We start from the raw sequence: 24577 nt of genomic DNA on the forward strand, positions 1-24577 counted from the left end.
TGTCCATGTCCTGGAACTGGGAGGCTGTGCTAGTGATTAGCTGGGTGCTGGTGGCTTCAGTTTATAATCCTAGTTATGTAGGAAGCTGGCCTGAAGTTGAAAACCAGCCAAACCACATTCTCCAACTAACCAGAAAAAAGCCGCAAGTAGAGGTGTGGCTCAAATGGTAAAGCCCCAGCCACCAGTGAAAAAGCCAAGGGAGAGTTTGAGGACCTGAATTCAGGCCTGCCCGCTCTGCCCCCCAAGAAAGTGATGGACTAATTAATCTGGTAAAAGCAAATCACTGACTGGTACATGCCTGGTTGGCGAGGGTGCTCCCCAGTTACTCACGCTAACTAATGTAGATAGTATGATGAAGAAAATTTAGCAGAAATAAAGTTCTGCATTAACTGACTTAAATAAGTTAATGAAAAACTGGTGGGGCCTACTCAATCCGTGAGAAGGTTCTTAAGGAGAGGCCGAGACTTCTTTGGGAAAGAGGAAATTCTACCTGTGACAGTAACTTGTGCTCATGCGTGTTTCCTCTGTTGTGATCTTGCCTGCCTCCATGACCTCATTTGGCATTTACAGATAGACCACTTTTCTTGGTTATGTCCCGTTAAACTTCTTCATGCAATTAGAGGAAAACAATCATAGTAACAAAATTTTGTAAGTCTCCTTTTTGAGGCACTTTTAAACTGCTTGGTTATGTAATCCTTCAGCTTCGCAACATCCCCAAACTCAGTTTATGAATTCAGCTCGATAGATTAAGAAAAATCACTGGAGTTTAAAAAACAAAACAAAAACCCCCAACTTTTAATCTTAGCTTTCCCACAGACCATAATGACGAGCCATTCATGTAACTTCTCTAAGCTGACTTCCTCCTTCTCTATAGATGACAATTAAATCAGATACTAGAAATCCGTATTTGGTAGACATTACAGATAACAACAAACAAAATGAGACCAGCTCATTGCTTCAGAGGCTTTATTAAAGTCTGAAAACATGAGTTCAAGCAATTATTTAGAATCTTGTTTTAGAGTTAGCATTTTGTGATTTGAATGCGATTTTATTCATATTCTGTGAATGAAGGTTAATAGAAAAATGATAGGAAAAAGCTGTGCTGCAGGAAAGCTCTCCTGTGGGAACAATGGCACATAATTTTTAAAATCAGAAAGTAGTCTCCCATATTTATTCAGAAGGTGACTCGACTGGAGAAGGAAGCTCCTTGACAATTATAAAATCCAATATTTTGAAATCCTTTTGTTCTTAGCAGTTCTGTTGGTTACAGCTTTACTCCTGAAGAGATTCTCCTGTGTGGAGCTTTTCATGCATTCAGGTACTTTGCATGGTGTCTGATGTGGTCAGCGATAAAAGTTGCAATGAAGTAGTAGCTATGATCATAGCCCTGAAAAACGAAACAGACAAAATCTCTCCTCTCAGAAACCTCAATATTAGATACATTTCTCATTACCATCATCTTTCATTGATACATTTAACTTGCCTATAAACCGAATATTATCATATAAGCAAAGTTTAATCAAACCAAAGCTTTAGTACTTACACCTTAACATTTCCACTGTGTCTTAAAATAATTACATGTGAAAGAAAATCAAGCATTCTTCATAGCCTACTTTCTAAATGCTGTTGCCAACATACAAAGAGAAGAATTAATGCACTGATTAGTGTGGGCAGAGTAGACGGTGTCCTATTGATAAGGATTAACAGAATCTGGATTTAGAGAACTTGAAAACACAAGACAAGGTAGCATACTGGTAGCAACAGTGACTTTTTAAATAAAAAATAAGTGTACATAAATGATGCAGAAAAAAAACAGAAAAATGCCCTAAAAGCCTTATCATTAAGTTGTGCTCAAACATAGCCATGACAAACCACATTTAGAATCCCACCTCCTCCACATATCATCCATTCATTGGAGAAGAAAAGAACTATGCATTAAACCTCATTACTAAATTGAGTAAAATCCTGTGAATCTTCTAAAAACTACCAAGAAACAGAAAGAAAATGAAAGGTGTAAAGTAGCTGAGACAGATCTACACCTACCTAGCCAATGAAAACCTTTCTCCAGTGACTACGATACATCTTACAACAAAGGTAAGTAGTCTTCAGAGGAAAAGGAAAATATGAAACAAGGTGGAATGAACTTTCTACGGGTGTTATGAACAAAATAAGTTGGGGGACAGTCACAGACTATGGCAATTAAAAACAAGGCAGAAAAAAAGCTGAATGAAGTAAGTCTAGAATGAATTTAAGTTTTCGACTTAACTAGTAAGTAAATGAATGGTGTTTTGATGGGTGGAACAGGAATTTCTCTAAGTATGTAAGAAATAAAAATATATCTAATAACAGTATCCCTAGGGTTTCAGGCAAAGAGGCAAATCCTCACTGCTTTGATGAATCCATAAATGTTCTTCATTTCTTACTTCCAGAAGGTATAGAGTTGTACATCAATCAGGAACAGCCAACCATTAATAATAAAGTTTCACTAGAAAGTTATCTAAGTAACTTAGAAGCAATCTGTCCCCTCCTATGGAAGTAAATATAACAGGAAGGTTGTCAACATTAAGGCTGAGTCCTGGAATTATTTGGGTTTTTGTTTGTTTTTTTACTCATTGATTAGTCACCCTATGTGGTTGATTTTAGAGTGAATGATCAGTTTCTTATATAAAGAAATTAAAAACAAGCCACCTTCTTCCCAATTATTTAACTATTAAGTTAAACAGGTCTATGATTTTTAGAACACAAAACATGTAAAATGCAGAACCAAGTAATACCACCAGTTTTACAGATCAAAACAGGAATTGAAGAAAATGGGCAGAAATGCAGGGAAACAGATGTCTCAAACTATTTGTGATGCAAAACCCGTAATATGACCAAGTACGTTATATTTTCATCCTTAGTTTCACATATTTAACTGGTTTTGTGTGGTTCAGACACATAACGGATATACAATATGTCACTGATGATGAATCCGCATGTTAAATCTATTATTATCAAAGCAGTTCCAGAGTAAGGCAAATGCTCATTTTGATTTCTCAAAACGTACAGCAAGGCAAGTCTGTTTATCTAATTTCTAAAAGCAATTGTCTTTAACATCCACAGTGGTACTTAAAGTAAAATTTACCTTTTAAAGACAGAAGAAAATGTCTGCCATGAAGCAGGCCAAGAAAGATTTTCTTTTTTTGTTAACATCAACATAAAGACAAGCAAATTTATCTGAGGTCACATAATTTGACCTCACTGTACCATCCCCGCCTAGGCTCCTGTTGTGCTTCTCAATCTCACTTGATGGTATGGTTTATTCTGTTCTTTTGACTAATGAGTTGATCTGGTATTCACATACCAAACTTGTAAGAGCGGTTTGTACAACTGACTATATTTAGTGATACTTGAAAGGGACTTTACTTTTCTCCTCTATCTCAAATGTCAAATGGAAAATCTTCAGTAACAAAACTGACTCTTGGGAGTATAAAAATAAACACTCATTCTTCTACTCTTCATTCAACTCTCCAAAAGTAATCAGTGCTCTGGAAGCTAAGTGGGCATTCCATCTAAGAGGGAGTGTTTTCGTAACTTATTTTCCAGACCTGATTAGTAAAGCTTAGACATGAATCCCAGTGATAAATCTTTATAGAGTACAAAGAAAACTGTTCAGGGGAGTCACTTGTTCATTCTACAAACACCAGAGTCTATTAGACAAGTGCTAAGCAGGAACATACAAAGATGACTGAGATAACTGTGCTTTGGGAGCTCTTAAGATGCCATATTTTTTTTCTCTTTTCAAGGAGGCAGAGGAAGACACCAAATAGTCTCTAAATCTTCAAAAGGGTCCCAAGACTTAGGGAATTAGAGTAGCCAGTCTTTCCAGGAAAGGAAAAGTATTTCTGGAAGTTTCCAACATACTAGGTCACTGAAATTTTTTTCTTACTATGTAACTTCAATCACTAAGAATTAGTAGGGTCTCCTTTTTCAGATTATGATTTGAACTTTGTACAGAGGTATTAGAGTCCTGTTACTGAGTGCTTTCTGTTCTTTTTTCAAGTTAGACTCCCCAAAATAAATAAGGAAAAACTGTATTAAGTAACCATAAGTATCTGCATCCATTAATTCCTCCAGCAAACAATTTTTTGACAATGTACAATGAATAAACAAATTACATATGTTAAACATGCTAAAAAGTGACAGGAGAACTAAGTTATTTCAAGTAAATTATGCATATGGTTGTAGTAATTTTTGTCTGTCCTGGGACTTGAACTCTGGGCCTGTTTGCTGTCTCTGAGCTCTTCAGCTCAAGGCTACCACTCTAACCCTGCCACCACAGCACCACTTCCTGTAATAATTTTTTCCTTTTTTGAATAGAATTTTTTCCTGTGATGATTAATGGGCCCCTATGCAGTTGTGAGAAATTATACAGACAAATCCAAATTTTTCCCAATGGTAGCATTTTGTAAATCTATAGAATAACCAGGATATTCATATTGATATATTATTCACATTTCCCCAGCAATACATGAGTCTGTCCCCAAATTGACTCATTGCATTTAAAGTGAATTAGAAAAGGTATGTATCTAAATTTATTCTGGAAGTTATCATGAAAGACACAATGCACCTGGGAAGGTCTCTGCATCCAACATCACAGTGTAGAAACTGAACAAAGACCCTCTGGGCTGCCCTATTATAACCAGGCCCATCCCCATCCTACCCCACCTCTTCCACCAAACCCAACCTTTGGCAATATTCCATTTCCCAAAGTTTGTCATAGAATATGTAACCTTTGGGCACTGGCCTTCTGTATTTACTATAATTCCCTAGAAAATATCCAAATCGCTGCATGTGTCAATAGCTTGTTTCCTATCATTGCCGAGCTCACTGATTTTTTAAAATTCTGTGATGTGAATGAGCCACTTAGAAGTTCAAGCTTTCCCACCTGAACAACATGCAAGTGTCGAAACCCAATGTAGCTCCCATGTATTCCTGAGATTTCCTTTTCATACAGTTAGAATGTATTTTGAAATTATTCACCCTCCATTCTTCTTTTCCTTTTCTTCTCCCTCATCAAGTCTTACTTTAGTGATCAGAATGGCTTTCCTTCTCCCTTTTCAGATTACTTGCTTACTGGTTATTTTCAGGTTATTGTTTCATAGGTCCTATTTCACAAAGAAATAGTTACATAAATGGAAGTTGACTAGAAAATCTGAAAATGGCCACTCAGACAAGTCCAGCCATCTGTACGTTTCAAAATCTGCTTCAGATTACGTTGTTTTATTCTTCTGACCTTGCTAGAAGGTAAATGAAAAATTTTGCCCAAGTTCAAGATTGTGATAGGCTATTTTAATACTTTTTTAGAATTGACTGCTCTCTTGACTCCTCATAATAGGCAACCACTTTCTTTGCATGGCATGGGATATAAGCATTTTATAAATAAATAGGCTGATATATTCTTTTTCCCCCTCCAACAATATCATCTGTGTTTATCTCTAAGCTGTTGTTACACTAAACTCCAGAGATTTTCAGACTTTGTTGGCAGGCAGAAACTTGGTCTGCAGGAACAAGACATTTCCTTGGCACAGCCTTAGAGGAAGCAGACAAGGCAGCCAACATAGCCAATGCCAAGAAGTTAAGGTCATTTGGAATAAAATATCACAGCTACAATAAATATAGTTAAATACTCTATTGCATTTACAATCAAATGGGCATTTGGATTTCTCAAGGTTGGCTAATCTAAAATGTAATTGTAATGATAAATTTTCAAATAAATCTAAAAATATTCTATTAAGAGTTAATATACAGACACAACATGGTATCTTATAAAAAGCTATAGATTCTCCTTGCACTACCTCTAACTCCATCCATTCACAAGGCCCCATTTAGTGCCACACTGTCTGGGGACAGCTAGACAGATTTCAGGATTAAATCTGTGATTTTCCAATCCTGGTTACAACATACAGCAGGTCACAGAGCCCTAAGACAAGTAGGTTATTTCTCTGAGCCTGTCATTCAGCTGTAAAACAGATGCACATGAAAGGAATTATCTCTCATTTGACAAAGTTAAAACTATGAAAATGCTCATTCAATAGACTGATTTGAATATTTACCAGGATAATTACATTACAGGTAAATGTGTTTGACATGATACTTTAAAACATGAACAAAAATGTTTTTAAATATATTAAGTAATTTTCAATGTTCATTTTTTATTTCCAAATAAAACATTTTGTTTCTATCATGTTCTACAGCTTATTAAAAGTTAAAAAGCAGAATTCTTTACTTAAAATGATAGTACACATAAGTGAGTAGTGGATAGTCAAAAGTCAAGAAACATTTGTAAGCCAAATGACACGGTGATTGTCCACATACCAGTACAACTCTCAAGCTGCTAGCATGAACGTCAGATAATACAAATGCATGTGTATATGAACAAATGATACCCAGCTTCTGAGGCATGGATGTGTACATGAAGTGAAGCGTAATGAATGGCGCGGAATGGTCTTGCAGAGACACATAAGCCCACTAACGTTGGAGATTAATGTATCACTTTCAAGCCTTAAACTTGTTTTTAACTGTTGGTGCAAAGAGAAAACTACATATTTTTTACTGCTAAGAGCTTTCCCAGTTCCATCACACTTGGTCCACAGGCATATTCTTCAAGTGTCCTAGTGTAATTAAAAGCTATCCTACTAGAGGTAGAATTTTATATCCTAAATTATAGCTGACAGCAGTATAGGATTTTGTTGTTTATAGTTTAGATCAAGCTAGTTTCCTAGAACTTACCTCTTGTAATCTAAAAACAACAGGGACTTTCTTTTCTGTACAGGCAGCTATGAAGTTTTCAGGAAGTAGTTGTCCATTTGAAAGAAACTCATCATCTTTTCCTTGATCAATGAGTATGTCTAGCTGAGAATCTGGGTAGGACTTCACGAGATGTGTTGCATCGTAAGCCTGTAACAAAAACATTGAAATTAAAACATTAAAATTTAAAAGTGCCAAGAAAGATATTCATTGAGATATACTATACTAGATCCTAAAAGAAAATCAAACTGATTTAGGCAGTCAGGCTGATTAAATTGAACAATGATTTTAAATTAGTAATAATATCTGCATGGAATTTTAGTTGATAATTTAAAAGTAATATTAATTTAGACATCAAAATATAAATTAACCAGAAAAACACAGATAGCCTCAGAATATCTTCCATGATTTCAAACAACTAAAATTAGAGTTTATGGTTGTTTATGTGTAAATATGTGTTCCTTGGAGGGGGATTGATTCCTTCTCTCTCCAACCATACCTACACACACTCTCTCCACAATCTCTCTCCCTCCCTCCTTCTACACACACACACACACACACACACACACACACACACACACGCTACTATAGGTGGCAGTTTTAAGATAAAGTTAAGAGAGTAGTATAGAATTTTGCTTTTTGTTATAAAAATTCAATAGCTTATTCAACTATTCTCAGCTCTATAGTCTTAATCTGAGTGGACTAGGAATATAACATCTGTGGTATTATATAGCTTTTTTAAAGCTAGCAAATTTAAAAATGAGTATTGATAGTTACCCAATACCTACCTTCCATTTACTTTGATCAGTTCCCAAATATCCGCCAAAGACTTTTTTGCCCCAAGAACTGAGCACTGGGTTGCAAATTGGAGCAAAAGCTGAAACAGACTTCAGAAAAACAAAAGAAAACTTAAAATGTTATATTTTGCTAAATCAAATATAATTAGTATTTGCAACTCACTTAAAAACTAAATTGCCATGAAAATTTCTGTGACCAACAGACTTCAACTGTGGGCCTCTTCATAATGCAACTTTTGTACATTCTATTGAGAGCTAATAAATGTAATAGGCATTTAACATAAAGCATTTCATAACAACTTAATTAAGGTACAAATGAGTTTTAGTTTCATTCCTTATATCCACTAAAAATTATTCTGTATAGATAACATAGTTTGTGCCTACCTCAGTGAACATGCTACTAAACTGAGACATTTTCTTTTAGTGACAAAAAAGCAGTGAGGAATGTTTTTATGTATGACAGAATTGCTAATACACTTTTATGTTCTCTACATGGTCATGCAAAGATGGGCTCATACGGCAGGAATACAATACTACATACTTATCAATGCTTATAACAATGTCCACTAGCATGATAAAGAAAAAAATTTTAAGTTTGCTTTTCAACCTCAGACAAAAACTGATTTCTCAGTAGTACACTTGAAATGATTAAGAAGCCTTTCCTAGGAAAAGTAAATGGACTAAAGAAATCTCAAGATAATGAAAAGTCCTGCGGTTTATAAATAGACATAATCTTAAGGTAATCATTGTTCAAAGTGCATTTCCTTTCAAATGTTTTAATATACTGCTCCGTATAGTATGCCACTTGTCCTGTGCTGGTTATTCAAACTTGGCTCATTCAAATGAAAGGCCTGTAAAAATATAAAGCACTCAAGCCTGGGGAAGAAGCTGAGTGACATTTTTCAATCCAGCAGTTTGTCAATTTTCATTAAAGGTCTGAGGAACAAAGAATTCTTTCTTAAATTTCTACTCAGCATGAGTCTTCCACCTGAGAAAATCAAATTCAACTTTACAAGTTATTTCTGGTGAAAATACCGATAAATGATAGATATTGCCATAATATTAATCAAGGATGTTAGTCTTCCTTGGAGAGAGGAAATTACAGTCAAACCCAGTTTGAAAAAATAATGGAAAAGATAAAGTACATTTTATAGTACTTCCAGTAAGCCCACAAGAAACGACTCTTGATAGAATACTTACACTCCTGGTTTTATCGTATTTATCAAATCATCAAATATAGTGCCCTTCATCAACTTCCCAAAATTTCCAAGCCTAGAAAATTTAGTTTTGATTCCAAAAAATCATAATTTCAACCACTAAAAATTCCTAATATTACACTGTTCAAGAGAAATATCTGTCACTAGTAGCATAGGTAATCTTACTCTGTATTTTCCAGGATTTTTCAGAGCACAAATCAGAGCTCCATGGCCTCCCATGGAGTGGCCAAAAATAGACATCCTTTGGGGATCCACTGGAAAATGGGAATTTATAAGTTGAGGAAGCTAGAAAAAACAGTATGAGAAAAGGTATCAGACAAAATAAATTCAGACCTTTTCAAAGTTATATAAAATAACTATATAATTAATACTTCCAAATCAACCTTACTATGACTTGAACTGACAAAGATTAAAAGAAAAAATCACTTCCAGAAGACAATGATTATTAATACACAATTAAAAATTTATAGTTTTTGCCAGGCTCTGGTGGTTCATGCCTGAATTCCTACTGCTCAGAAGGATGAGCTCTGATGATCACAGTTCAAAGCCAGCCAGGGCAGGAAAGTACTTAAGACACTTGTGTCCACTAAATTACCAAAAAAAACCCCAAAAACAAACAAAAAAAACAGACGTGGAGTTGAGGCTTATGTAGTAGAGCATTACTATCCATAAGCAAAAGAAGTTCAGGGACAAAAAAATTTAAAAAATAAAAATATAAAGAAATACATATATACATGTATACATGGTTCTTAAAATTAGGAAAATGATATCAAAAAATTTGGTAGTTTCATTTCTTACAATCTATTCTTAGGGAAAAGTCTTTAGGGGAAAAATATGTAAGAGATAGTATTTACTATAATAAAATTATATACAAAAACATAAATATCTCAAACTATGAAAAGTATAGCATGTTATATAAAATTATACAACTCTTAACATGAGAATAAAATAGGAACATTTATTTTGTACAACAACTAAAGTAAAATAAGTTTTAAATTAGGTGAAATTTGGCCTGGAAGAGTAGCCTAGTGGTAGAATGCACAAAGCTCCTTGGTACCACAAACACAGAAAATGCCAGAAGTGGTGCTGTGGCGCAAGTGGCAGACCTCTAGCCTTGCGCAGAAAGTGTCCAAGGACAGCGCCTTGGCCCTGAGTTCAAGCTCCAGGACTGGAAAAAATAAAATAAAATTAGGTGAAAGTCACAGAAAAAAGTGTGGGGTGAGTTTGAGGCAGGAAAATGAGTTCAAGGCTGCATGAGATACATAGGGAGATTTGTATCAAAATAAATAAAAATTTTGGAAGTCTGGGCTGACAACAGAATTGTTGCCTAGGGGGTAATAACCGTGAGTGAGTGGAGGTGGGATTATAGCTCAGTGGTAATGCTCTTTTCTAGCATGTGTGAATCTCTGGGTTGAATCCCCAGAACTTGTCAAAACAAATTACCAAGAATTATGGGTGTTTATCATTTTAATTACTGTGCCTGAGTTATGATGAACATAATAAAATCATTCAATTCATAAAAGGCATAAATTATATATCATTATTACTTACCCTTTCTAATTAAACCTTGGTTTATTAATATAAAATGTACTTGAATGAACCAGTTGTCAGAAAATGAATGGCTGTTTCATATATTGTTTTCTTTGGTAATATGGGTAGTGTATACCAGATTAATAATTATTAAAATCTTTACATATATATATATATATATAATGTTAAGTATAGCAAATATAGATATAATTTTAGAAAACTAAAATTTTTACTAAAATAATTTGCAAGAGTATATAAATAGGTTTACAAATATTATACTTTAGGACTGGGAGGACTCTTAGCAGTCATCAGTTAATAATTACAGTAAAATAAAATTACCTCTTCTGTTACATAAGAGTACATTCTATAATTAGTTTTCCAAGGTTCCTCAGTGGCATTCACATAAAACCCTGCACCAGTGCCAAAGTCCCAGCTCTCATCTTCTCCTTCAATATTGCAGCCACCTATCGAGAAAGAATCCATGATTTCATATATTCAGAAATCAGTTCTCATTTTTTAATGTGTGAGTTTTTTTCTTTATTGAGCTTGAGTAATTACATACATAATCATTTGTACATTCACATTTATCTTGGTTATCATTCTGGTTTACAAAGCTTATGATTAACGAAAAGTACAAAGACCTCAAGTTTTACATAGGAAAAAAGTTTAAACTCTTTGAACATGAATGATAAAATTATTTCTTCCTGATCAGGTGCTATGTACATTTCTTTCCAGTTACCCAGTTTCAGCTGTTCCCTCTTTTCTCCCATTTCTTCCCTCCCCTTGTTGCCCTTGGGTTGCTTAGTTCACTTTCATCATTTTTAATAACAATTATAAATGAAGTCTGCAGGCACAAATACCAACTGGGCTCCTCACCTTCAGGGAAAATGGTTGGGTTATACTTTGCGGTTCCTTTGTCCTTGAAAGGGCCATGTGCGATAAGAGAAGAAATAGGAGTGTAGCCAATAAGATTAGAGATAGAATCAAGTTCAAAATGGGAGAAATCGGGCCAGGAGCTTGGCCTAGTGTTACAATTCTTGCCTACCATACACAAAGACCTGGCATCAATTCTTCTGGACCACATACATAGAAAAGGCTGGCAGTGGTGCTGTGGCTTAATGGTAGACCACTAGCCTTGAGAAAGCAAAAGGACAGTGCCCATACCCTGAGTTCAAGCCCTAGGACTGGCCAAAAAAAAAAAAAAAAAACAGAGAAATCAGTTGTCAAAGTAAGGAACAAAGTAAGGATGAAGTCCTGTCTTTCTCCGGTGTTTTGAATAAACTTCTTCTGGAGATGAATTCTACAGTGTACATTACACCACTTAGATTTGTATAAAGGATCTCTGAGCAAAAACACTTACGAGGGCTGGTGTCAGGAGCGATGACAATAAGGCCATGTTCTGAAGCAGCCTGATGATAACCAGACTTTGTTATAAAATTCTGTTCTGTGCAAGTTAAACCTACAAAAAAAAATATTGTAATCTCATGCTGTACAATGATTACAAAGTTTTAATCTTAAAAGTTCACTTCGTAGTATTACATAAAAAATTTACTTCTGCCTTACAAGTAATTTAGAGTAAGCCATGTAATTTTCTTTCTTAAAAAAAAGTGCAACAGTATTAATCTAAGAACTATTCTTTCAAAGTCACTTACTAGCCTTTATTACTGGAATTCATTGGAGGAGATCTATTGGGGAACTAGAATTTTTTTAAACTATAGAATGGCAATTTCAAATAACACTAGGATGAGGTTTTACTTTCTGCTTCAAAACATACAGCAAGCAAGCAAATACCATGGCTACCATCACACAGGTATGTCATACAATTATAATGGTGTGAGGACAAGATAGGAAAACATGCTTGAGCCAAACACCACTTACCACTGCAGCTCTTTCCAATGGCCAACGTTTAGTACTTTACTATATCTGGTTAAGAGCAACAGCAAGCCATACTGATAGTATGATTCAGTATGAATTAACTATAAAACTTACTTAGATTAATTAATACCTTTTCCAAGTCCTTGTTATTGAGCCTAGAACTTTATGTTCTCTGCTAAGTTACTTGGTCTCACTGAGAAGTAAAATAAACGTAATTTCATAGGTCTGAAATTATTCTTTTTTTGTGTGCGTGGGTCATGGGGCTTGAATTCTGGGCCTGGATGCTGTCCGAGCTCTCCAGCTGAAGACTACTGCCCTATCCCTTGAGTCACAGCCCCACTTCTCATTTTCTAGTAGTCAATTGGAAATAAGAGTCTCAAGGTCTTTATTGCCCAGGCTGGCTTTGAACTGTGATCCTCAGATCTCAGCCTCCTGAGTAGTTAGGATTATTGGCATGAATCACTGCGCCCGGCTCTGAAATTATTCTTAAGATACTAAGTTATCATGCCAGTCGACCATGAGAGAACACTAAAAACATTTATAAATGGCTCAGAAAGTATATGTCAGTAAAGAGAGAGAGAGAGAAAGAGAGAGAGAGAGAGAACAAGAAAGAGAGAGAGAGAGAAACCAGTTAAGAATAAAGGGAGTTCCAGCTGGATGCGGTGGTTCATGCCTGTAATCCTAGCTATTCAGGAGGCTGAGATCTGAGGATCACAGTTCAAAGTCAAGCCCGGGCACTAAAAACCATGAGACTCTTATCTCCAGTTAATCACTTGAAAACTGGAAGTGGGGCTGTGGCTCAAGGGTGGTAACCTTGAGATGAAGAGCTCAGGGACAGTGCCAGGCCCAGAGTTCAAGCCCCATGACCCACCAAAATAAATAAATAAATAAATAAATAAATAAATAAATAAATAAATAAATAATATATATATATAAATAAATAAAGGCATTCCTTTGTAAAATTCAAAGGTATAATACATACCAGACAGCCAATAGAGTGCAGGGCACTTTCCAGTATCTGCCTTTGGTGGTAGATAGATAGCAAATTTCATTTTGCATTTCAGCTCAACACTATAATTTTAAGAACAATCAACACAACAAAATATTAATACTCCCCATTAATCAAGACAACAAAACAAACACTATTTGAATTGCAAGATATACAGTGCAGGTCCAAAAATGTGATTTAATGTTCAAAATAAGTAACAGCACAAACATTTAAGGACTATGCTTGGTCCTTTAAAGTAATAATAATGACAGTTTACAGTATAATAAAGGCTGTGTATGACAAACCCACAGCTAGTATTATACTTAATGGCAAAAAGCTAAAGCCATTCCCTCTAAAATCAGGAACTAGACAAGGATGCCCACTCTCTCCACTCCTCTTTAACATAGTATTAAAATTCCTAGCCAGTGCAATAAGGCAAGAAGCAAGCATAAAGGGAAAGAGGAAGTAAAACTTTCCCTCTTTGCAGATGACATGATTCTGTATTTAAAGAATCCTGTAGACTCCACTCCCAAGCTCCTTGAGCTGATTCAAAACTTTGGAAGGGTAGCAGGGAATAAAATTAACCCTCAAAAATCAACTGCCTTCCTCTATGCCAACAGTGAGAGGAATGAGAAAACAATCAGGAAAGCAATTCCTTTTGCAATAGCCTCAAAGAAAATAAAGTACCTAGGAATTATTTTAACTAAGAATTTAAAGGACCATTTGGATGAAAACTTTAAAACCCCGAAAAAGGAAATTAAAGCAGAACTAAGGAAATGGAAAAACCTCCCAGGCTCCTGGATTGGAAGAATCAACATGACAATCTTGCCAAGGGCTATCTACAAATTCAACGCAATACCCATCAATATCCCAATGGCATTCTTTAAAGAAATAGAAGAGGCAATCCAAAATTTCATATGGAATAATAAAAGACCCCGTATAGCAAAAACATTTCTTAACAGAAAGAACAGCACAGGAGGAATTTCAATACCAAACTTTAGACTCTATTACAGAGCTATAATTATCAAAATAGCTTGGTACTGGCACAAGAACAGGCCTAAAGACCAATGGAATAGAACTGAGGACCCAAATATTAAACCACATACCTATGGTCACCAAATCTTTGACAAGGGAGCCACCTGCACTAGAATTAACTCCAAATGGATCAAAGACCTGGAGGTAAAAGCTGACACACTGAAAACTTTACAAGAAGGAATAGGAGATACACTAGGCCTCCTTGGCACAGGTAGAAACTTTCTTAATAAGGACCAAAAATCACAACAAATCAGAGAAAGGCTGGATATGTGGGACTGTATTAAACTGCAGAGCTTTTGTATGGCAAAGGACATAGCTAGTAAATTAATTAGGAAGCCTACAGAGTGGGAGAAGATCTTCACTAACCATACAACAGACAAAGGCCTCATATCTAAAATATATCAACAGCTCAAAAAATTGAATCACTCCAAAACTAATCTCCAAAGTAACAACCATCCCATTAAAAGATGGGCCAAAGACTTAAAGAGAGTCTTCTCTGAAGAAACAAAAATGGCCTAAGACACATGAAGGAATGCTCAACATCTCTGGTCATAAAAGAAATGCAAATCAAAACAACTCTAAGATTCCACCTCACTCCAGTCAGAATGGCCAGGATCAAGAAAACTAATAACAACAGATGCTGGAGGGGATGCGGCCAGGAGGGATCACAACTACACTGTTGGTGGGAGTGCAAACTCGTTCAACCACTATGGAAAGCAGAAGGGTGATTCCTCAAAGACTAAACATAGAACTCCCCTATGACCCAGCAATTCCACTACTAGGCATTTACCCAACCACCCAGAAACAAGGACATACTAAACCCACTAGCACAACAATGTTCATTGCAGCACTATTCACCATAGCAAAGATATGGAACCAACCTAGATGTCCCTCAGTTGATGAGTGGATCAACAAGATGTGGTATTTGTACACAATGGAATTCTATGCTGCTGTCAGAAAGAATGACATCGTCCCATTTGTTAGGAAATGGAAAGAATTAGAAAAAATCATATTAAGTGAAGTAGGCCAGACTCAAAGGAAGATAGACCCAACAGTCTCCCTCATTTGCCATTATCAGTAGAAATCTTGGGCTCTCCTACCAGAGATTTGCAATAGAGCAAAACCTAGATACATAAGGCCATACAGCATGATGCTAAATGAAAGGACCTCTAGGATATAGAAACAAAAGCCATATAATGAGTAATTGTTGTCCTTAATGTACTATGTTGTCTCTCATCTCCTTTGCTGTCCCTTGGTTATCCCATATTGTTACAGTATCTCACTTTGTTATCTGATATATTGGATATATTTGTATTTGGTTATTTGAGATTGGATAGGGAAGGGGGGAAAACAAGATGAGGGGTGGAGGTGGAGGGGAGGGAAATGGGGACCAAGACATGAGAAAGGGTATCAATGTATGTGAATTAATGCATCTTCTATCTGGCAAATAATAATGTAACCCTTCTATTAATTACAAAAAAAAACATATGGAAAAAAATAATAATGGCAGTTTAGTATACTTACTGACCACTGTAAACCTATGTTCTGTATGAAATAGCAATTTGGACAATACATTTAAAAGATAAATTTAATGTTTAATGTAGTACATCCATTGAGAAAAACTGTTTCTATTTCTGAAGAGATAGATGAAATAATAAATTTGCTTTGATCACAATGAACTCCTGACATCTTAAAATTCCATGTTTGCTAATGAACACTGAAAGGAGCCACATACTTAATTTCCTCATTCAACATTGATAGTTTATCAAAGTCAACACCACAGATAACTAGAGAAAAATATAGAAATTTCCCATGGAAAATGTAATTTATGTAACAATGACTTCTTGTGAACATATTTAAAAAAAGTCATACAAGCTGGCAATGGTGGCTTAGGCCTGGAATTTCAGCTACCTCAGGAGGCTGAGATTTAAGATGGCTGCTGTTTAAAGCCAGCCCTGGACAGGAAAGCCTGGAGGAGCCCTCACTCCAATTAACTAGCAAAAAATCCAGAACTGGAATACACCTCAAGTGGTAGAGGACTAGTCTTGAGTAAAAAAGTACACAGCAACAGTGCCCAGGCTTAGTTCAAGACACAGTACTGGAACGAATTTAAAAAAAAAAAAAAGTCAACACATAGTCTCTTCATTAGTCAGGCATGCATAAACTTTCGGCAGTAACTACAAATCATACTTTAAGACACTATACTTCATCAAGAGTGAGTTTTTTTTCCTGGCCCTATAACTTTTATCATAATCTAGAGAAAATTCCCTTACCCATTTTAGCTGATTCTTCTTGAATTTATCTCTATATCTGTATCTACATAGCATACCTTTGTTGTTGCTCTTGAGTTTTCTTTTTTTCAGTTTTAGTTATTACCTACAAACATCAGGCAGGGTGCTAGTTAATTCACTCTACCTTTGTTCTCCACGCCTTCCTACATTGCTCTTTCTCCATCCTTCCAATACGTAATTTTGATTGGTCAGTATAAGAAAGCTACATGCACATCTAGAGGTGAGCCACTAGCATTATTTCCCTTTTCTCTTTCAATCTTTCGTTTAAGTTAGTAAACTGTTTGTTGCTTGGCTCCCACAACCCCATCAATGTAACAAGAAGTCTTCTGTATGCTCCCTTCTATTCTCTGCAGAGATCTGATTTACTTTTCTTTTTCCTCTCTCTCTCTCTCTCTCTCTCTCTCTCTCTCTCTCTCTCTCTCTCTCTCTCTCTCTCTCTCTCTCTCTCTCTCTTTTGGCAGGTTATGGGGCTTGAACTCTGGGCCTAGGTGCTCTTCAGCTCAAGGCTAGCACTCTACTACCTGAGCCACAGCGCCATTTCCAGTTTTCTGGTGGTTAACTGGAAATAGTAGTCTCATGGATTTTTTGTCCGGGGGCTGGCTTAGTAATTCTCCTAGGATTACATGTGTGAGCCCCTAACACCTGGCCCCTTTCTTATTCTTGATGAGAAGTCCTGAAAAATTTCTGGAAGTTGCTTTTATATCTTCACTTACTGTTAGGAAAGTTTACATGTCTCATAACATACCATATTGATCTATATTAGATCAATACCAGGCTATTTATTACCAGCTGGAAAAACCATTATTATATAAGTTGGTGGTGTCACACCTTTTTTTGAGTGGGGTGTGATAACTGCATGCCTTTAATCCCAGCACTTGGGAGGATACAAGATGCAGCCGGAGGATCAAGATCAAACAAAATAATATAACAAAAGAAAATCTTTTTTGTATACTTAACCTGTTAAGAGCAATAAAAAAATGTTTAAGTAAAAAAATTGTCAAGAGAGCAGATCTCATGTTAAATATTCTTACCACAATTTAAAAACAAAAACAAAACTATCTCAAATAGTGAAAGAAATCAGGTCTGAAGCATATGAAGCAGTAGTATGGTAAAGACTTTTGAGTCCCTATCATGCTATTTGGTATTTGCTGCCCAAATGCTAAGAGTATAATCACACAGATAGAGATCTGGTATGGCCACTGTGTACTAGAACTAATTCTACACCAAAGTCCCCTCACCCAGTTTCACAAATTTCTTCTCAAATAGTTAACTGTATCAATTTTACTTTCTTATAAAAAAAAAATCTCAATCAATAGTGGAAGGGTATCAATGTATGTGAATTAATGCACCTTCTATCTGGCAAATATCATGTAACCCTTTTATTAAATACAATAAAAAATATTAAAAAAAAGAACTTTCTACAATAATAAAACTGCTCCATATCACTACCACCAGCATCCTTCCAATCACATATAACTAGCTACTGAGCACTTGCAAGTGTGGCTGGCAGAGCTATTTTTTTTTCCTCTGTGGCAGTACTGGTTTTCTGTTTTGTTGTGTTTTGTTCTGGTTGTGGGACTGGAATTCAGGCTCTGGACACTGTTCCTGAGCTTTTTTTGTTCAAGGTTCATGCTCCACCACTTGAAGACAAATTTTATAGACTTTCCTTCCCAGGCTGGCTTCAAACTAAAATCCTCAGAGCTAGGATTGCAGGTATGAGCCATCAGCACCCAGCCTGGTACCGAGTTTTGAAATCAGTGCCTCAAGTTTGCTTAGCTCACTTGTTCAGGTAATGCTTTTCCACTTGAATCATGTTTCTAGCCTGGCCTTTTTGCTGGTTATTTTGGAGATGGAATTACTTGGACGTCTCTGTCCAAGCCAACTTCAAACCATGATCCTTCAGCTCTGCCTCCTGAGTAGTTTGGGATTATAGGTATGAGCCATCAGAACTCAATGGGATTGAATTTTTAATATGTAATTAATCCATATATCTACTGGTTACTGGGTTTGCCAGACTTTCTAACCTGTTGCTGCCTGACCATAACCACAAACATCTGAGCCTGTTGTTCCTGATCTTTCTGGCTTTAGCCCTTTGTTTTGATAAAGGATAAGCGTCAGGCACTTTCAGAAAAGAGCTTCATGGGAAATACACTTATATAGGCAGAGAAGTATCTACCCTACTTTCACAACTTAACAGGAATACTTTTTGTGTGACAAGGTATAGAAGCCATCCTGCCGAATTCTGGAGGCACAGCTGCTCTTTTTTTTCCCAGAATCCCTGTCAGCTAATCTAAATCACTGAAAGGTCTTAATCAACACCCCCCAATCCACCACCACCACCACCCATGTTTGGGAATTTTCTGTTTCCAATGCCCCAATACTTAATGCTGGAATATTTTCATCCCATGTGATCTACCACTTTTCAAACTGGCAACTTAAACCTTTCATCTTTAAGAAGGCTAGAATTATAGCCATATCTGTTTCTGTTTTACTTTTCAAGACTCCTAATATTTGACTTCTTGGGCTAGTCTCCTAATCTTATCTTTTTTTTTTTTTTTTTTGGTGGTTCAAGAGGCTTGAACTAGGCCCTGGGCATTGTCCCTGAGCTCAACTGCTTAAGGATTCTGCCCTAACCGTGAGCTTGGGCGTTGTCCCTGAGCTTTCAGCTCAAGGTTGCTGCCCTACCCTTGAGCCAAGCCCCACTTCCCATTTTCTAGAGTTTATTTAGAGGTAAGAGTCTCAGGTCTTTTGGGCTTCCCATTTCTACTATCTAAAGTAAAATTTATGCCTGTCTCATTCTTGGATTTTATTATTTCTTCTGATGTCAGTGCTTAATATCTTCTCTATGCCTTTGACATGAAGTACTAGTACATTTGAAGTCCACCCAATCTTTTTCCTGCTGTATGTCTTTTGAATTAATAGCCTTACATAGATCCAGACATCCATGTAAGAGATCTTCAGTTTTCTACTCCTACTTAAGCATGAAAACTAAGGAACAGATTGAAAGAATGTAAGCCAGGAGTATTAATTACTGCTTCAGTGCCAGTCATGCTTGGACAAACCATTTTACTGGCAAATTTGCATCTCTTAAAACCTGGTCTTTTGGGTATAGCTAAATTCCCCCCCAAAAAGCTCTTGTAAAAGGACCTAAGCCAAACTCTAAATTTTTGAGGCTAGTGGATAAAATTCAGTATGCCCATTTTTACTTAACATATTTGCATTATACCTCCCACCAGTTGTCCCTTATATACCCCAGTATAGAATGTTTACCTTCTCTAAAGAATTAAACCTTCAGTCTCTGGCCAGAGTTGAGGAGATAGAAGCTTGACTGCACAGAATGCTGGGACAATCTGGGATGTCTGAGCTTTTTTAACATAAATGTTCAATCACCTTTCCTGAGCTGCATTTTTATCTTCTTTCCTATGTGCCTGATGTCACCGGTTCCTAAGGCTTTATAAAATACATCACTTCTCAGCTTTCTCTTCCTGCTCAAAACTTGGCTTTCAAGGCTGTGCTAAATTGGTAGTGCCCATCCATCTGTATTCTTGCTTCTAAAATCCTGTCTTTAGCTCCTGTTTCCTGATTCTTCTGTGTGTGCATACACACGTATGCTAACTGCATTTTTTTTTTTTTTGCCAGTTGTGGGGCTTGAACTCAGGGCCTGAGCTAGAGCTCAACCATTTGAGCCACAGTACCACTTCCAGCTTTTTTCTATGTATGTGGTAGCAAGAAATCAAACCCAGGCCTTTGTGAATGCTAGGGAAGCACTCTACCACCAGGCCAAACTCCTGGCCTTGCTTAATGCATTTTGTTTTTCTTGCCAGTCTGCTGGGCCTTGAACTCAGGGACTGAGCACTGTCCTTGGGCTTTCTCACGGCTAGAGCTCTACCACTGGAGCCACAGCACCATTTCCAGCTTTTTTTTTCTATATACGTGGTACCAAGGAATAGAACCTAGGTCTTCATGCATGTTAGGCAAGCACTCTTACCACTAGGCCAAACTCTTGCCCAATGCATTTTTTAAATGTCATATTTTTCAGGTTTGAGGAGATAGCAGAGAGAACTACATGAAGTTTGAGCTGCCACCTTTATCAAAGCCAGGTATCTTTTTCATTTTAAAGATCTGTAGGGAAGGAAGACATTCTCAGAATTTCCCAGAGGTGCCACAAGCATTTTCACAAAGTATTAGAAAAGCAGTTAAAGCTGAAGATTTTTTTTAATACTTCTTTACTTCATACAGTCCAATTAAGTTTGTGAAATTATCACACACTCAGAAAGACAGAGGTATTAATAGCAAAATACTATGCTATCATGTAAAGGTTAAAAATGCAAAACAAATAAACTGAATATCTAAATCAGCTGCATCTTTATAGTTACCTGTCATGTTCGAACACTTTTTGCAATCCTCCAAAGCACTTGCTGCTGGAAATCTGTTTTAATGCCATTCTTCTCCTATTAGTGAAGATTAATCTCATTAATTTCTGAAATTTTAATTTCTGAAAACCTTGAAAGAAAACTGGTTTTGGATTATCTGGCCATACAGTCATTTTCTGCTGGGACTTCTTTTTTCCATAAAAAAATAACATTAAGAAACTAAATTGCATATCTACAATTTCATTCATTATCTACAACTAAAAAAAATCATTATTTTGGTATACCAATATTAATATATTCACAAGTAAGACGCTATACAAATTTTAGATCAACCTGTAGTCAAAAATTCAATATATATTCTACAAAATTCAAGAAAAGTGAAGGAAGAGGTGGGTCGGGAAGGGGGCACTGATGAAAGGCACGAGTGGAATGGCAACTCTTTTGTACAACTTCTTAAAGATAATAAAGAGATTAACAAAACAAGTATGGAGAAGAGTGTTAGTAGTGAATTAAAATAACTTGTCATTAGAAAATTATGAAGTTTGACAATTAACTTTTTTTGTCCAGCACACATTCTAATTTGATTACACAATCTTAACCTTGCAAGTGTGAAAAACCACTTTTATCCTAAGTACCTATTAAACAAACAGGAAGTGGAACTTGCTCTCAAGGAAAGATTTCCTTCTCAACCCTAGAAGCACTCAAAGAAAATACAAAGTACTGAGTCCTACATAGGAAATGAAAAGCTTCAGAAATACACTAATATGTGCTTTATCTGTAGACATGTAGCAATAGCCTTTGAAAGAAAAACCTAACCTTTGGAAATGTCTAAAAAATTGTAAATGAGAATAGTTTCAATTTTATCCTATCTTTAACTTCTTCAGGAAGTTTAGACACCAAATTCAGCTTTCTCTCTCGCTCTCTGGACCTTCTTTTTTTTTCTTTGAGAAGGGAATCTCCTTAATTTTTTGACTGAACTAGTTCAAGATACACATGATCTCACCTGCTGAGCAGGCCAGGATCAGTCATGAGTTACTGGGCTCAGTAATTTTCCAAACTTCTTACAAACATACAAGGTCAAAATGTTAAAAAAAAATTTAGCTTATTAAAAAAATGTTTCTATGGGGCTCAGAGTTTGGCCTAGTGGTAGAGTGCTTGCCTAGCATGCACGAAGACCCAGGTTCGATTCCTCACTCCCATATACATAGAAAAAAGCCAGAACTGATGCTGTGACTCAAGTGGTAGAGCTCTGGCCTTGAGAAAGCCCAAGTGCTCATCCCCTAGCTGAAGCCCAGGACTGGCAAAAAAAAAAAAAAAAGTTTCTACATTTCATTATTCATCTATTCTAACAAAGCACAAGTAGTCTATTCTGCTCGCTAACTGAAATTCTAAAGCAGTACTTTTGGCTGGAGGATTATGACTAAGATACTTTATCTGTTTACAAAATACCTTCAATTAAAAAATCAAGAAAAAAAACGTTCAATCAAGCAAAAACAATGATATGAACTAAGAAAACTAGTCATGGTGACTATTTTCACTTTTTTTCCTTGTAAAGATGATGTGCTGAGGAGTCACAGTTACCTAAGTCAGGTAATGAGTACATACATACTCATTCCGTGCAGTTCAGTAGTGTCACCGTCATGGTGATTATTTTTTCAATACCAGTTTTTTTTTGGGGTGTGGAGGGCGGTTGTCCCTGCTTGCCCCAATGCCCTTTCATTCCAGAGACAGCAGAGATTTTGTCTAGGCTCGGGAGGCACCCAGCGGCCTGCCTACCCAGTCTCCTGAGAAAGCTATCTTGGTATGAATTACCGCCTAAGACGGGGTGAACTGGAACAGTTGAAAAGTTGTAGATTTTGATTCTGAAGATGTGGCCAAGGAGAGGAAACAAACAAAAAACCCGCCTCGCTCTGATGCACAGTGAGTGTCCAAAACTCAGGACTACTGCTGTGGGTGACAGTGCACCTCAAACCTCCTGTGCTGTAATTCTCCATCTGCAGCACCGAGGTGGAGAGTCTCAAGCCACTAATCAAGTGCAGGGCGGCGCCGACCCCTGAGATCGGGGTCACGCGGGGTCACGCCGGGCCCAGCGCTCCGCGCCCGCGCGCCTCAGCGCCGGAAGTCTCTGCGCCGGGGGACCGCGCCAGGCCCAGAGCCTCCCCGGGCCACACGGAGCGGGGAGCTACCTGGAGCTACGGGGAGGAAATAATCGGATTAGAGTCGGGGCGCGACGTCGCGCGGGACCCAGTCCAGCCCAAGGACGCGGGCCGGGCCGTCGCGTCCACGCTCCGGCCTGCCCACATCCGCGCCTCAGGCTCGGCGTCTGGCCCGACCAGGCCCTGCGTCGCCGCTGCTGGTCTAGCACCTGGGGCGAGGGGCGGCGGAGGACAGGCTGGCTTCCTCCAGATTCCCGTCTTACCTTGAGTGGCAGTAGCGGCTAGACCCGGAATGCAGGCTGAAGGGAAGGGCGGGGCTTCAACTTAGCCGCCGAGAGCCTGGCCTTGGCCCGCCCCCTCTGGGCCCGCCCCTCCGGCTCCAGCCCTGTGACCACGCCCCCTCGGGGGTCCGCCCCTTACTGCGCTCCAGCCCAGTGGCCCCTTCCTTATGGGACCAGCCCCTTTCTTATGGCCCCGCCCCTTCCCGGCCTGTGGCCCCGCCCTCGGCTCCAGCACTGTGTGCCCGCCCCCTCTGGGCACGCCCCTTCCTCTGTTCCAATCCTGTGGCCCCGCCCCCATGGGCCCGCCCTCTTTCTCCTGCCGGGTGGCCCTTCCTCCTGCCCAGTGGCTCAGTTTGCTCGGCTCCCCAGTTTCTTTCCTCCAATAGGTCAGGGCCCTCTGCTCAAACCTGATGCTGCTCCACTGCAGTGGTGGAAAGAGCTCCTGGATTACTCTTAATGGCTCTGTAGAAACCAAGGCGAATCTCAAGCCCCAGATTATTTGGAGTTATTTGGAATCTCCAGGGGTTGGAACCTAGAAGAAGTCCAGTTTTCTCCCCTCTTCCCTCAAACTGAACTGTGAGAGTTTTGTTTAATGATTGACAAAAATCTCCCTTGACTCTGGGCTTACTTGGTAAAACCAAATTGATGTTGAAATGTACTTTGTCTTTTGGGAAAAATAAACATGGTTACAAAAGGGCTACAGGGTTATTTGGTGGGTTGTAAAAGACTGAGTTTACATTGATCGCGGGAGCTTGCCGCCTGGCATTTTGTAAAGGGATCCCAGTACAGGATTTCCCCTTTTCTCAGGAGACTTTTGAACAAGGGCCTTACATTTTCATTTTGTTCCTGGCCCTGAAAATTATGTAGCCGGATTTGTTTATCAGTAGGTGATATGATCTGTGTAGAAACTGACATACATATGGTGAGCTGCCACCTAGAGCATTACCTTTGAATATCTCTCTGTGTCCCAGGCCCATAAGGCCAAAATGAACTGAACCCCTGCCGCCCTGCTCAGGTGCTCCTGATGCTACAGCACCAGGGCATCCGGTCTTTCTGGAAAAATCTCAACATCATCAAATCGCTCCTGGCCCTCCTACACCTGTTTTTCACTGTCCTACGGTAAAAATGAAATTTCTCTACTTTCATGACAAATGCCTTTTCAAAGTTAAATAAGCTTTTAATCATATCATTATGTAACACTACTATGTTACTGCTAATATTTGGAATGTTGAACTGTAAAATAGG

At 37.8% G+C, this 24577-nt stretch overlaps 1 protein-coding gene across 1 annotated transcript; it reads right to left on the reverse strand.

The window, feature by feature from the left end:
* Positions 1-952: 952 nt before the first annotated feature.
* Esd (esterase D) lies at positions 953-23419 on the reverse strand. Its single transcript, XM_090342132.1, has 9 exons — positions 23315-23419; positions 20899-20973; positions 13191-13279; positions 11694-11792; positions 10673-10797; positions 8969-9088; positions 7578-7676; positions 6772-6939; positions 953-1387 (listed from the first exon to the last, which is right to left on the reverse strand). Exons 2-9 carry the CDS (start codon positions 20964-20966, stop codon positions 1307-1309), a joined length of 849 nt encoding a protein of 282 aa, XP_090198258.1. The 5' UTR covers positions 20967-20973; positions 23315-23419; the 3' UTR covers positions 953-1306.
* Positions 23420-24577: the final 1158 nt, after the last annotated feature.

Source organism: Megascapheus bottae, chromosome 11, assembly GCF_031878675.1.
Source record: "Megascapheus bottae isolate mThoBot1 chromosome 11, mThoBot2.hap1, whole genome shotgun sequence".
Classification (NCBI taxonomy): domain Eukaryota; kingdom Metazoa; phylum Chordata; class Mammalia; order Rodentia; family Geomyidae; genus Megascapheus; species Megascapheus bottae.

Coding starts and splice junctions, on each gene's coding strand:
- Esd (XM_090342132.1), bottom strand. CDS start 20,966: ATGGCATTAAAACAGATTTCCAGCAGCAAGTGCTTTGGAGGATTGCAA. Junction 10,798..11,693: donor CGCTCCTGACACCAGCCCTC/GTAAGTGTTTTT, acceptor CTTTCTCGATAG/GTGGCTGCAATATTGAAGGA. Junction 6,940..7,577: donor CTGATCAAAGTAAATGGAAG/GTAGGTATTGGG, acceptor TTTTTGTTACAG/GCTTACGATGCAACACATCT.